Source organism: Apium graveolens, chromosome 9, assembly GCF_009905375.1.
Source record: "Apium graveolens cultivar Ventura chromosome 9, ASM990537v1, whole genome shotgun sequence".
Classification (NCBI taxonomy): Eukaryota; Viridiplantae; Streptophyta; class Magnoliopsida; order Apiales; family Apiaceae; genus Apium; species Apium graveolens.
In genome coordinates, this window is record NC_133655.1 from 244,867,734 (window position 1) to 244,883,416 (window position 15,683).

The window sequence follows — 15,683 nt, forward strand, 5'->3', positions numbered from 1 at the left end:
TTTCTTCTACTATTTCTCTTCTCTTCTCTTCTCCTCCCATCTCTTCTCTTCTCTTCTCTCCTAAAAAATCTCTGGAGCACAGCATTTAAAGCTGTGAAGCCTCATTGCCGATTCTCCGGCATGGACTCGGCCTGTCGGCGTTCCTCAAGACTATGTCCAGACTGGTCCGGATGGGCAGCCCCCCGTTTATTCGTCCGCAAGATTTCTCGACCATCAACATCTTCTTCCACCAGCTCGATGATTGGGGACGTATCATAGGAATAGACCAGGCATCGCGGGGTTATCGACACACGCCCTCCTCCAGTGTGGCCGTGGCCGGCTGAGGCATCCTTATCAGTCATAGGTGCTTTTCCAGGTGCATGAGTAGCACGGCTGCGACGAATGCCCCTTCTGGTCTTGCGCCGCTCCACGGTGCTCAACCTTGAATCAAAGCCGTTCAAAGCATCGCCCATGTGATACAGTTATTCCTGCAAGTCAGCGTTGCCGATGAGCACAGGCGGCTGTCCCCCAACGTCCGGAGTGGGACGATCAGTCATCGGCGGAACGTAAGGTTCATGCTCATAGCCGTGATCAGATTCTTCCTCAGAGCTTCCATCATAAAAACTTCCATCACGATATTGAAACATCATTCCTCCTAGATGCAGATCTTGATTAGCCCCTCCTTCTAGTGCCAATTTGTTGACGGAGGAATTTGGGAGCAACAAAGTCTGAGGTTTGTAGCCGAAAAAAAGATCTGTGATGGCGGTTCTTCGTCGGAAACGTGAACAGTTGTTGGTGGATCCGATGAACAGTATTCGTCAGAAAAAATGAACAGTGTTTGGTGGTGGTGATTATTGGGGGATGAGATTACTTAGGGTTAGTGGTGGCTCCTTTGCGCTCTCGCTTCTGACCCCTTACAATTTGCCTACGTACCCCTATTTATAGGGGATCAAGCCAACTTAGTTCTTGGGGAACAAGAAACCTAATGGGCTTAGACTTCTTGTCCCGAGGCCCAGTAGGAAACCCACTAGAAATCGTTTCTACTAGCTTTAGGAATGTTCGCCGATGAGGCCCAACCACAAAGGCCCAAGGCTCGTCCGCGGCTTTGAGACTTCACGGATAAGGCATCTCCCTGGCCAAGGATAACTTTCCGCTACCAGCTGTTTCTCTAGTCCGTGGACGCAGGTATAGTCGTGGTTTACCCCAAATGTTGGACGCATCCTTGTCCCCCGATAAGGAACCCCTACCAGATTACATGACAAGTGATCCCAAGTTTTTGGGTGTAAAGTGCAGGATACTCCAAAGTCCCCCAACGAGGACACCCGTTGACTAAAGAGACAGAGCTCCCAAAGCACACACCAGATTTCACCCCACATCCCCAATGAGAACACCCATTGACTACAGGAGGAGGTCTTCAATCATCAGGCATACCCCTGGAGATCTCTGACCACAGACACCGCCTTTCCTGTAGATATGCTACAGGAGAGAGTTCTTCGATAGAGTACATGCATCAAATAGGTTAGTACAATAATCTCCATCTTCCATGAATCTTTAAAAGAACCTGGCCAAGTAATCATGTTCAAGTCTTCCCAAAGTTTTTCTACTCACACAGGGCGCGCCCTAAGGCTCACCATAGGAAAGAATTCAATCAAGGAATTCATCACCCTTTCTTCAGTAATTGGGCGCGCCTCCCCACTATGTTTGAGGGCACACCTCCCATGCATGGAGAACTGCAACTTTCCATCAACCATTTTCACCATGGGGTGCGTCCTGCTTATACATAGGGCGTGCCCTCTTTCCTTTTATGGAAAGATAATCTTATCTGTTCCTCAATTTTGGGCGTTTCTTCTTCAATTTTGCCTATTTTATCAATCTCAAACCTGAATATTGTTTATACCAATTTTTGGGCATAACATTCGTGTATCGCACGAGTTGTAAGTTAGTATAAATCACATAAAAATCAGTAATTAGAATATATTTACGAGCACACCCCTGCCCTAAAAATCAGGGGTGTGCATTCGGTTCGGTTAACCGATAATCGAACAGAATAACCGAAAATATTTCGGTTCGGTTAACTAAACTTCATATTCCGGTACAAAAAATTGTAAAATTCGATTATTCGATAATTCAGTTATTAACCACGCAACAATTCGACATCATCATTGACAATCCATTCGATTCGATTATCTTCTGCTGCCTTGTGAATATTAGCCACTTTTAGCCAAGTTAATTTGTTTGTGATAATTGGAACTTCTTTCACATTCACTTAATTTCTTTGTTTCATTGTGGAGTTTTAGAAGAAAAGCTAGTTTCTATAATTAGTCATTATTTTAAGTATATCTAACATGTTTTCAATTGATATGTTGTATACAATCTTTTTATCTTGTCATGGAATTAGAAACATATATACACCCGAAGCTGTTTAAAGAATTGTCAATGTTAAATCTTGTACCCGAGTGTTTTCGTATTTGGTTTCCGGCTTGCAGCAGCAAAATGCAAAAATCAAAAACATTTTTTTACAATTTATGGCATTTTTTTCTTAAATTCAGTTTTATATTCCGGTTTTCGGTTATAACCGAATTATTTAGTTCGGTTTCAATTAAAACCAAATACACTTAGGTTTGATTTCGGTAGGGAGTTTTTCATTATTTCGATTATGATTAATCGAACAAAATTCAATTTCGGTTTCGATTAACTGAATGCACAGCCCTACCTAAAAAATTTGTTTTAAACTATTTTTTTAACCCAATTGTGGGTACCATACATTTACTCGACCCCTTGAGCATCTCTCCGTGCATAAAATAATGACGTAAACGGTCAAGATCAAGTTTCCCAAAATATCCGAAACCCTAAAATTGGAGGCGGACCCGATAAAGTCTCCAGTGTATACGCACGACTATTACATGAATTTTGGTATAAATACATAACTGTCCGTATGTACCCTCTTCACCTGTGTCTAAACCCTAGTCCTTTTTAGGGTTTTCCAAAGCCGCTCTTTTTCTTAAACCCCTCATAAATCCTTTTCCCTTACAGATCCATTTTCATATTCAAATGGGTAAATCTTCCAAGAAATCAGCCACCAAGGTCTGTTATCTCCTCTTTTCAAACCTCTTTTCTTTGTTTCACTCATATGTTTAACTGTATTTGATTATAGCTGTGTGTGTTTGTGTTTGTTTGGTTCAAATTAGTACTTGTTTTTTGTGTGTGTATAGATTTGACTGATGGGTTTGATTTGAATCTAGGTTGCAGTTGCTCCAGCTGCTGCTGCTAAGCCTTTGAAGAAAGGTTTGTGATTTTTTAAGTTCTGTTGATTGTTTTGTTACTTTTAAGTTACTTTGATAAGGTTAATTACAATAATTTAAATACACAAGCACACATGTGTTCACCGAGAATCGAACCCCGACCTCTTGTCTTGTTTGGAAGGGAGAGTGTTTCTTACTTGGCTGCTATGATAATGTTTTTTCATACAATTGGTTTATTTATGTTTTTGTTATGTTGACTTTTTAGTATTCTAATGTGTTGTAAATTGTAATTAACTGTAGGTTAGTGTTTTTGTTATGTTTTGTATTGTTCCGTCATACGTGTTCTGTTATTGTTAATTGTGGGTCGTTTTTTGTTTTGTTTTGTTAAATTGTGTTGGATTTTTTGTTTTAAATAGGCAAGAGAGAAGCAGAAGAGGTTACGGAGAAGCAGCAGGTGCCTGCAAAGAAGCAAAAGCAAAATCAGGCAGCTTTGAAGCAAGCAATTGCTAAGAAGAATGCAGAGGCCAAAACTCCCAAGAACACAAAAGCTGAAAGTGGTTCTGAGGATGATTCTGAGGAAGACGATAGTGGTTTGGAGGATGATGTATGTGTTTGTGATGAATAGTTTTGTAAAGTTTTATGTTTCTTAGCTAATGATGTTTCTAAATTTAATTCATATCCTAATATGCCAATGTATTTAAGTTCATCATGTTTATGACTTAAATATTCTTTACCATACTTGACAGGAAATAGAAATTGCCCCAGTTTCATCCAAGGGAGAGTCAGAGGACGATGGCTCAGACGGTGAATCAGGCGATGAGTCTGGTGATGATGATTCTGAAGATGATGAGGTTTGACCCATGGCTCTGCATGATTAATTTGCAGTATCTTGTGATTTGAACTACAAATTTAACACATAAGGATATTTAGGATTTTATTAAGTACATTTTTCATAAGTGTCTGATTATTCTATGTCAAGGTACTTCCTGAGGAACAGAATTATATCCTGAATATTGAAGGTTGTAAAGCTTATTTGTTCATCATATAATAATTTGGTTATGATGTGTTGCAGATGCCTGAAGGCGCTGAAGCTGAAGATGGTAGCTCTGAGGAAGAGGGTTCTGAAGAGGAAGCTTCAGAATCCGAGGAGGAAGAAGATAAAAAGACTCCCAAGCCAATTGTCAAGAAAGCTGTAATTGCTAACTTGTTCTTCACTGTACTTCTGTATGTTTGTGTATACCATATGTTGAATGTAATTTATTAATGCAGACAAAAACTCCGAGCACACCACAAGCTGCAGCCACAGGAGGCAAAACTCTTTTTATGGGCAATCTTTCATTCAATGTCGAGGAATCCGACGTGTATGTATATAATTTTATCCTTTGTTAAGTTTTGCTAAATAAGATGTGTCTAACTATTAGCTCGACAGGGAGAATTTTTTCAAAGATGCTGGTGAAGTTGCCGAGATTCGCTTAGCTTCAGACAGAGAAGGGAAATTTAAGGGCTTTGGACATGTTGAGTTTGCCACCGCAGAAGCAGCTCAAGAAGTATGCTAGTTTTCTTTGCAGAATCTGAATAGAGTTGGCGGTTATCTTTTTTGTCAGATGCAATTATTACTGCTATTTGTCAGTTTAGTCACAGTAGTACTTTTCCAAAAATTCATTGTTGGTTCAAAAAGGATGGAACTCAGCCTGCAATATTTTTTGTAGTGCTATTTGGTTAGGTATTGTTGTATGCTATAGTCTATTATCTATGATATATATTAATGTGAGTTTTTCTAATCGCAGGCTCTTAAATTAAATGGTGGAGATTTTTTGGGTCGTCCAGTTAAGCTTGATTTAGCCCGGGAAAAGGGTGCATACACACCAGCAAGCGGGTATGACTACCTCGATTGTAATTAAGTACAAGTGTTCTATTTTAACGCCTCGAGAATTAATTTTTGATCCAATAAATATTTAGCAATGGAGCAAAAGCCCAGGGTCAAACAGTATTTGTCAGAGGTTTTGATACAAGTGATAGCGAGGAACAGGTATGTTTTGTGCTTGTTTATAATGTGTACACTGATAATGCGGGTGGTTGACTTTCTGGAACTCCGACATGTGACAGATTCGTGGTGCACTAGAGAAGCATTTTGGATCGTGCGGAGATATATCAAGAGTGTCCATTCCCCAGGACCGCGAGGGTGGCTTGAAAGGGTAAGTTTACGCGTTCTTTAAAATTATGGTATTTAATTGATCTCACATTAGGCATTTGTGATGCTTTTGAGAAATCTAACACTGCTAAACTCTCGTAGACAAAGTAAACCTAATGAACTTCTATCACACCATTATTATTTTGCTAAGAATGTCAGTACAACTTTGAAGTCAATCTCTCAGTTTTATGTATTGTAGTAACAGCTAAGAGTTCCCAAGATGACCACCCAATGTGATTTTACTTCAAGCATTGTAGTAGGAGTGTGCAATCTTTTAGATTTCCAATTATTTTATAAACCCACTTTCAAATGATATATATCTGATGAAGCAGAAACAGCTTATAAATGAGATTAATACTTGTCTTTACTTGATGCCTCATGAAAGGTTTTAATGTTTGTATCTCTATTCTGCAGGATGGCTTATGTGGAATTTAAAGATAGTAATGCTACCAATAAAGCTCTACAACTTAATGGATCTGAACTTGGAGAGGGCACATTGACCGTTGAAGAGGCAAAGCCAAGAGATAACAGTTCTGGCCGTGGGGGTGGCAGAGGTGGTGGTAGGGGTGACCGAGGTGGAAGATTTAGCGGAGGTCGTGGCAGGTTTAGTGGTGGAGGTAGAAGCGGTGACCGTTTTGGTGGAGGTAGAAGTGGTGGTCGCCGTGGTGGTGGGAGAGGACGTGGAAGATACTAACTTTGTGGGGTTATGCTGGCACAGGTACAATTTGATTTTGTCCAATGTCTATTCTGTTGTCGAATACTTGAGTTTGAATAGAAAGCTTACTGAATCGTATTTCCTTGTCAAAACTAGTTAATAATGTCATGTTATATGGTTTTGAGTTGTAATGTTGTATGTCATATTGTGTATGATTATAATGTTGGCATCTGTAGCTTACTGCCTTGATGATAAGTTTGAAGATAAGTTTGGGCACAATAATGTCCGTCCTTGATGAGTGTTGCATTTTATTTTTCTAATATCTGATACCTGGTTGATGCAGGAAGACAAGTTTTGATGCCAGAGCCAATGTGGTTGGAGTGGGAAGCTAGCGGCTAGCAGTGGTTTTCTAAAACAATTTTCTGTTTGGAGTATCATAGTGTAAAGTTAGCTCACATATTATAGTAACATGTGATAACTTTCTTTATATTACATAAATTTTTTTGGAATGCTATTGTCTAATATGTCTTAGTAGAGGTTATATTTGCTGGCAGCTAATTATTGTATCGGGATTTAAATTGTTTATGATTACCAGTTTGAGTGCAACAATATTTATTTCCAGCGTGCAGTCTTAAGAGTTAAGAGCATCTCCTCCATTAAAGGGCTGCCAAGAGGAGATTAAAATTGATGTGTCAAGGTTAAAACACTTGTATAATTGTGTAAAGTCTATACGATAAATATTCCTTTTAATTTAAGTATCATTTGGCATTTAATTTTTGGGATCACATTGACAATCTTCAAGGTTGCTAATGGATATAGTTTAATTTAAAAATTAATATAAATAATGATTTGGCGCAACTAGTTTTGCAATCCAATACAGAGTCGCCGACCTTTGAACAGTGCCGGCCGTTTTCTGGAAATTCCAGAATCAATTTGTGATGCCCTCTCCTAATCCGGGGTTTAGATTTGAGAATAACTAATGAATAAAGTATGAAATAATATACATATCGGAATTAAAATATTATTTATGACACGTGCATACACAAGGGACAACCCTTATATGAGATGCTATAAAGATACAATTTCAACCTCCAATGTTTTTTGTACTACGGTGATTTTGTTCATTTACATTTCCATCAAGTTGCAAGTACCTTTTCTTTGTCTGAATATTTAATTCTTGGAAATCTTCTCCAATTTTTCTTTACTACCATAATTTTATTTATTTACATTTTCATCAAGCTGCAAGTACCTTTTCTTTGTCTCAATCTTTAATTATCGGAGAATCCTCGGAACAAGTCTTACGGGGGTAAATTTAATGTTAGTGATAAAGTGAGTGTTCCTGTATTTCATAATATAACACAGTTAACTTTAATGGGGTGCTAAACTTAAATCTAAAATAGTAAAATGTTATATCTAATGTTAAATAGTAACAAGTATAAATGTTATAATTGTCACATAACTCCGTAAGCTCAAAGACTTGTTTCGTGGCTTAAAACTGTCCTCACAAGATAAGTACGTATCTTTATGTAATTAGACAATAAAGCCAAAACGTAGCCCTTGATAGATGAGTGAGACCTTTATATAGATGTTAGATGTTTATGTTTTGGACTAGGATTATACTTGGTGAGCAAATCTTCATTGGAGTTCTAAAAGGCAGGAAATAGATTCCTTGTTGGTTTAATTGTCTTTGAGGCTACTTTTCATAGAGTTGTATCCTTAATTGAATACCTTTAGTGAACTGTTAATTTACCATATTTATTAATTACGAAATTAATAACGAAATTAATAAATAATCAGGATTTTGTACCTCATTAATTGGGCTTAGTCATTGAACTATATTAGGTATAATTAATGTTACATTAATTATGTTTCTCGGCTCATTTTTGGGCCATATCATTTGTCCCCTAGTTTCTGGGAAAGTTATTCGAGCTTTCGTGGAAGTTGCGACTCAAGTTATTTTCGACCCCTCATGGGTATGAGCCCTTCACGAGTATCGTTTTTAGCGCAAAATGTGGAGCTACTACACATTTATAACGATTTGCTATATTTGAGGCTTCAATATATATTTTTCAAAAAAAATTCTAAAATTTTTCATATAAATATTTTTCTACCACTTCTTATGTTTAGAAATTTTCTGGTATTTCCCCTTAATTTTATAGGATTATATCGTGTCTCAAATTATTTTTCGTAATTTTTTCTAATACCTTAAGAATTTTTTTATACTAACTAGTATTATTTATTTATTTTTTTACGGTTTTTTCTAATAATATAGGAATTTTTCCGTACCAACATGTATTTTTACCTAATATTTTAGGAATTTTTACATATAAACGAGTATTTTTTTTACAATAATTCCTAATATTTTAGGAATTTTTCCGTACCAACGATTTGTTAGGAGCAACTGATGATATCAAACAGAAACTAACAGAAGTTCATATTGGAACTTATATCAACGGATGATGATGTCAACAGATGATGTAATCAGTATTTGTCACATCAGTTGATCTTCGATAAGGAAAATGAAACAGGAACTCAAGGCGATGAAAGACTTTATCTCAGAAGCATTGTATTAGGTTTTCTTGTTGTTAATAGAATATGATTCCTTATACATTATGTAGTTGTGCTCTATATAAGCACATATTAGGTTCATACTATAAGCATTGCGAACATTGTTATATCTTTCGCATAACCTAGCAGCTCTCAAGGATAATTGTTCATCCTTTCGAGAGAGTACGTTTGTAATCAGTTTTTATCTGTTAATATAAAAACTGTTGATTCTGTTGAAACTTTGTCGAATTGATTGTATTAACTGTATTCACCCACCTCTACAGTTGATTAATGGCCTAACAATTGGTATCAGAGCTTACTGTTAACGTACAAACAGTTTAAGATCTGAAAAACAATCAACAACGTCAGACAAAGAAGAAGAGACACATAATCCAAAACCACCACCCCCGGCCACATCACAGATTAGCAGCAACATGAGTAGGTATGAAACAATCAAGGTGCCAATTCTGAAGATACATGAATATCCAATCTGGAAAGTTAGGATGACCATGTGTTTGGAAGCCACAAATCCTGAATATCTAAACAGGATTTATGATGGTCCTCATAAACCAACGAAGGTAGCTGTTTCTGTTGCAGGAGAACCACTGAAGATGATAGACAAAGACATATAGGACTATACTCCTGAAGATCTCTCATCTATTATAAAGGATGCTAAGGTCAGACACATCTTGCACAACAGTCTTGATAGTGTTATGTCCAATAGAGTCATTGGATGTAAGACAACAAAAGAGATATGAGATGCTTTAGAAGTAAAGTGTCAAGGTACAACCACTATCAAGAAGAACAGAAGGACATTACTTAAGAATATGAGCACTTTGACTCAAGGGACAACGCGTCCTTAACTGAGATCTATGACAGATTTCAGAAGTTGTTGTATGACTTATCCCTTGTCAACAAAGAATATGTTTTAGAGGCCTCAAACTTGAAGTTCCTACTTGCTCTCCCTAAAAGAGGAACTTTAAAGTCACATCAATAAAGGATAACTATCAACTTGATGACACACCTCTAGATGAGATCTATGGAGTTCTAAAAACTCATGAACTAGAGATGGAGCAAAGAAGCAAGAGGAAATGATCTAAATCTAGACCAGTTGCACTCAAGGTTGAAGAGAAGCCAAATGAGAAAGCTAGGAGGAAAAGCTACTCCAAAGGGAAAGTCATGATTGCAAAGTCAGATACCGAATCATCAAATTATGATGATGACTCAAATATTGATAATGAATCAGATACTGACAGTGATCAAAATAAAAATGAAGACATGGATCAAATGGCTGCCCTACTGGTTAAAAGCTTCAAGAAGATGGTCTACAAGAACTTCAAGAAAGGGAGAAGACTTTCCAGAAAAGGTTCCAGTTCCTCAAACTCTGATAAGAGGAACAACAGAAGAAATACTGATTGGAAGGAATCAAGATCTGGAAAACCTGACAAGTCAAAAGAGAGATGTTACAACTGTGATGAAATTGGACACTTTGCAGCTGACTGCATAAAACCCAAAGCTGAGAAGAAACAAGTTTTGATCTCAAATAAGAGAAACTGGGATGATTCATCAGATTCAGTTGATGGGATCAATTATGCTCTCATGGAAAATGCTGATGCTGAGGCTGACAATGCTGAATTAAAGGTACATCAGACTATTCTTACTTTTGATACTGATGATATCTATGAATTAAGATTATTTCATAAGACTATGCATGTTAGTTATAGGGATCAAACCATAGAGAATAATAGAATCAAGAGTGAAAACTCCAAGTTAAAGAAAAAGGAATGATCACCTAGAAATTTAGTTGTTTTCCATGCTAGAAATTCAAAAAAAAAGAGATAATGTTGTTTATGTTAAGGAAAAATTGTTAGAAGAACATGCTTATCTAGAGAAGGAGTTAGCAAAAGAAAGATAAGTTATTAAACTTTGGACTAACTCAGGAAAGACGACTTTGGAAATTTTAGAGAATGGCTGTTGGGGATCAGGATTAGGATATTGTGCTAGATCTAATTATGATAAGGTGGAAAAGAAACTGAGAAAACAGAACCAATAAAAACTGATAGCAAGGTCAAACTTAATAAGATTCAAATAAAGACCATTAAGTTTAATCCAAATGTTGATACTGATAAGTCAATCCATGAGGAAGGAACAACCTCATCACCTAGATCAAGCTTAATTACTAATAAGAGTGAACAAGTTCACACAAAATCAGTAAATATTGGTCCAATGACTCAGAAACAACTTAAGCAAAAGCTGAAGGATCTACACATGAAAGACAAGAGGAAAAGGCCTAGGAAAAATTGAAATGGCAAGGTCAGTGTTAATAAGAATGGAAATTATGTAACTCCTCCCAATACACCTAGAAAGGCCTGTTCAAACTGTGATAGTACTAGTCATCTTGCTAATTCTTGCAGGAAGAATAAAAAGATAAATGATTTTCCTTCCAGATCAGAGTTTAGGAATAGAACAGTTAGATATAAACCACATAATCCTTGTTTTCATTGTGGTAGTGTTTGACACTCTATTTATACATGTAAAGAGTATCACAGTTTATATTATGATTATTATAAACTGAAACCCTCTTTAAATAAAGCAAAATCTGTTTCTGCATGTATAAATACTGATAGTAAGGATGTTAACATAAACTCTGATAAAAAGTCTTCAGCTGTATATGTTAACAAACTTAAAAAGGCCAAAGGATTCAAGCAAGTCTGGGTCCTTAAAAACACTAACTGATTTAAATTACTGATTACAGGATAACGAGAGGATTACTCTAGTCTTCGACAATGGATGCTCAGGACACATGACTGGTTATAAAACCCTGTTATCAGAATTTGAGGAGAAGGCTGGCCCAAGTGTTTCTTATGGAGATGACAACTTAGAAAAAATCTTGGGATATGGCAAAATCAAAATTGGAAATGTCATCATTGAAAATATAGCTTTATTTGTAGGACTCAAGCATAATCTGATAAGTGTGAGTCAAACCTGTGACAGAGGTTACCATGACAATTTTTATGAGGAGCATTGTGAAATTGTCAGTAAGTCTGATGGCAAGATTGCATTAACTGGTGTAAGATATGGTAGTTTATATGAAGTGAGGGTCTCCACAAGTACTGATGAATCAGAAGTTTGTCTACTGAGTAGAGCATTTGTGGAAGATAGTTGGAACTGGCATAAAAGATTTTCTCACCTCAACTTCAACAATGTTAGGTCACACACACTGTAGAAGGGGGTTGAATACAGTATTTATCACAATCAAATCAAATTAAAGAACTCAAGTAACAGAAAATAGAATTTATTTAATATAATAAACTCTATTACAATATGGAACTGTCCTCTCTCAGTGATGAACAAATATCACGAGAGCTGCTTAGGTTATATTGAATAATATTCTCGATAATGATAACACTTATAGTGTAAACCCTATGTCTGTGTTCATATATCACACAGTAACAAGATAATCGCTAATTGATATGGAATATAATTCTGCTTCCTAAAATATATCAATCAGTTATCTTTTCTTCCAAGTATTCCATTCTTCATAGAATTCCTTCTTCATGCATATTTCTTCTTACGTTTGTCTTGATCTTCTTTCCTTTCAATCAGCCGCATTCCTTATCTGAAAGTTTCCTTTAAGTCCTGATATTATCTCCTGATAAATATCTCCTGAACCTTAAGTACTGATGACTTAAGTTCTGACTTCAGTATAAGTGCTGATTTTAGTTAAGTACTGATTTGTCCTGTTCAAGTAAGATCTGAAAACTAAACATAAATCATATTAGACATGACATTATCAAATATATCTAACAATCTCCCCCAACTTGTAAATTAGCATAATATACAAGTTTAACAGATATTTGATGATGTCAAAAAAAACATTAAGTCCAAATGCATGAGAATTTGACTAGATAACTACAACTTACAGTCCTTAAAGCTTTACCAACTTTAACTTCTGATAACAACTTCAGTCTGTATACATATCAGAATTTGAGCAGTTGTAGATCTTGACTTAGCTTCACTTTCTGATCTCTTTGACGTCAGGAGTTGTTCTGAGATAGTTCTTTAACAAACATCTCTCAGCATATCTGAGTTCATCAATCATCCTCCTTTTAGCATCTTTAAGTTTTGCAGTATCTTCACCAGTTTGGAAGATAGCATATCTGAGATCATTAATTTTCGTTTTTCTCAACTCCTGATCTAGTCTTATGACATAGGCTTTGTCAGACTCTAGATTGAATTCAAGTCCCTTAATACCAAGATATGTTCTGATCTGTGCAGTATTAGGCTTCATATCAACAATATCACCCTTGTGATCTCTGTACTTGGGACAATATGTGCTGTCAGACTTTACAGAATAGAGCCTTTTCTGTCTCTGAATTTGAGTCTTCAAATAGTTTGCAGCACTTTCTGTTATTCTGTCATTCACTTGAAGTAAGAATAAAACATGTTCCAGTTCCTCAAAATACTTCAGTGGAATAGCATTTTCCCTTATATGGTAAACCCTTCCATCTGTCATGAAATATAACAAGATGTGTTCTTTCAAAAAGGTATGGTAGACCATCTGTACAGATTCTAGTTGATTCAATCTTTCAGGAGTTGCTCCAACACCTGGTTCACTTAAGGAAGTTGGATCATTGATTGTGTTATGTACTCTTCTTTCATCAGTACTACCCAATCCAGATTTATCTCTAGCTTCCTTTCCAGTAATCACTCTTGCTTCAAAACCACTTGTTGCAGTCTTCAAAGGTTGAGTCTGTTTGGCTTTAGCGAATCCTGGTAGGAGTAACCTTGAGGATTTAACATGAGCAATGTAAGAGGTTTCCTTTGACTTATCTTCTGATATCAAGTCAACTTGAGCTATGTCAGAGGTTTCTTGCTTCATGATTATATCAGAACTAACTATATCTTGACTCTGAACAACTTGAGCCATGTCAGAGGTTGTCTTAAAAATCTTCCTTGAAGTCAGAGTAAGATTAGCATCTTCAACAGAAATTTCTTCATCCACAGGAGACACATAAACCTTTACAGGTTCACCAACTTTTTCTTTGCCCTTGGACCTTGGATCTATCAGCAATTGTGATCTGGCCATGATTGCCACATGATTTGTCCTTTCTTTTATCACAATGCCTTTAGCCGTAGGAAGTTTCTTTTTACCAACAGAAGCTTCAGATTTGGAGTTGACTTTTTCTGACTTAAGTCTAGCTTCTTCTTCCATTAGACTCTCAAAGTCCATATCTGGATTTTCTTTTAGAAATAACTGTCTTGTAATTTCTTCATCAAGATCCAAAAGTTCATCAGAACTTATCCTTTTACCAGTATCAGAAGTTATTCTTCTCCCAGTATCAGAACTTGTTCTATGACTTGTAGCTCCAACTCTACTTGATGAATGATCTTTACCTTGACCATGACCTCCACCCATTCCAGAGTTTCCCGGGTCATTACCATCATCCTTTTTCTTTTTCTTCAGTGTCTTATCAGATTTGCATTTGGACTTAATTACTTTCTCCCCCTTTTTGGCATCAGCAGGTAAAAGAAGAGAGAGAAGCAATTCCACTGAGGATTGGATCTCATTGAGTTGAGACTGCTGAGAAGCTTGATTTTGCAAAATTTCATCAATCCGAGACTGTTGCTACTCTTGAGTTTTCTCAATGGAGGCTACTCTGTCAAAGGTAGGTTTGAAAAAGTTTTTCTTTTCAAGTTTCATGGTTGTTTCTTTCTTAATTAAAGCTTCTTGAATTCTATGCACCGCGACATGAGTTATTGAGTGTTGACCTTGAAGATGTCTAGTACTCAATACAGTAACTCGTAGCTGTGTCTTGAAATCATCATTAATTAGCATCTCATCAGCTTTTTCCAAGTGCTCAGCAAGAATTTTTTCAGATGGAACAAAGGTGACTGTGTTCCACTCCTGTCCTCTAGGAGTTTCACTCCAAGGTACTGGTGCTTCCCCTGTAACAAACTTCTTGACTATCCCTGCAAAATCTGCATCCGAGTAACCTATTAGTTTAAAGTCTGATTCTCTAGGATACCATAATCCCAGATCAGCTGTTCCCTTAAGATACCTGAAAATTCTTTTCACAGCTGTTAAGTGAGGTCCTCTTGGATCTGCTTGAAATCTTGCACAAAGACATGTAGCATACATGATATCAGGTCTACTAGCAGTTAGATAGAATAGAGAGCCAATCATACCTCTGTAATCAGTAATATCTACCGATTTACCAGTATTCTTATCCAAATTTATTGCAGTGGCCATGGGAGTGGATGCACTTGAACAATCTTGCATTCCAAATTTCTTCAGCAAATTTCTGGTGTACTTGGTTTGACAAATAAAAGTGCCTTCTTCATTCTGCTTGACTTGAAGGCCCAGAAAATAGCTAAGTTCCCCCATCATACTCATTTGATATCTTGACTGCATCAGTTTGGCAAACTTCTTGCAAAGTCTGTCATTTGTAGAACCAAAGATGATATCATCAACATATATCTGAACCAAAAGTAAGTCCTTTCCATGGTTGAGGTAGAACAGTGTTTTGTCAATAGTTCCTCTGTTAAATTCACTTTCCAGAAGAAACTGAGCTAAAGTCTCATACCATGCTCTTGGAGCTTACTTAAGGCCATAAAGTGCTTTATCCAGCCTGTAGACATGATTTGGATATTTGGGGTCTACAAAGCCTGGAGGTTGTTCAACATATACTTCCTCTTCCAATTCTCCATTAAGAAAAGCACTTTTCACATCCATTTGAAAGACAGTAAACTTTTTGTGAGCAACATAAGCCAAAAATATCCTTATGGCTTCCAATCTAGCAACTGGTGCAAATGTTTCATCATAATCAATTCCCTCATGTTGAGAATATCCTTTTGCAACCAACCTTGTTTTATTCCTTGTAATTATGCCATCACTATCAGTTTTGTTTCTGAACACCCACTTTGTACCAACAACATATCTGTTCTTTGGTCTTGGCACTAGGGTCCAGACTTTGTTTCTTTCAAATTCATTTAACTCTTCCTGCATTGCTTGCACCCAATCAGCATCTTGAAGAGCTTCTTCCACTTTCTTTGGTTCAGTATGAGA

General features: G+C 36.7%; 1 protein-coding gene across 1 annotated transcript; it reads left to right on the forward strand.

The window, feature by feature from the left end:
- Nucleotides 1-2,829: 2,829 nt before the first annotated feature.
- Nucleotides 2,830-6,688, forward strand: LOC141684728 (uncharacterized). Its single transcript, XM_074489830.1, has 12 exons — nt 2,830-3,063; nt 3,222-3,264; nt 3,638-3,825; nt 3,968-4,072; nt 4,294-4,413; nt 4,491-4,582; nt 4,651-4,768; nt 5,009-5,097; nt 5,181-5,250; nt 5,328-5,416; nt 5,827-6,130; nt 6,411-6,688. Exons 1-11 carry the CDS (start codon nt 3,031-3,033, stop codon nt 6,104-6,106), a joined length of 1,227 nt encoding a protein of 408 aa, XP_074345931.1. The 5' UTR covers nt 2,830-3,030; the 3' UTR covers nt 6,107-6,130; nt 6,411-6,688.
- The last annotated feature ends 8,995 nt before the right edge of the window (nt 6,689-15,683 follow it).

Excerpts from the sequence above, each read along its gene's own strand:
- LOC141684728 (XM_074489830.1), top strand. The coding sequence starts at position 3,031 with ATGGGTAAATCTTCCAAGAAATCAGCCACCAAG. Across the intron at positions 5,251-5,327 it reads CAAGTGATAGCGAGGAACAG|ATTCGTGGTGCACTAGAGAA; the intron begins GTATGTTTTGTG and ends GACATGTGACAG. Across the intron at positions 5,417-5,826 it reads CGCGAGGGTGGCTTGAAAGG|GATGGCTTATGTGGAATTTA; the intron begins GTAAGTTTACGC and ends TCTATTCTGCAG.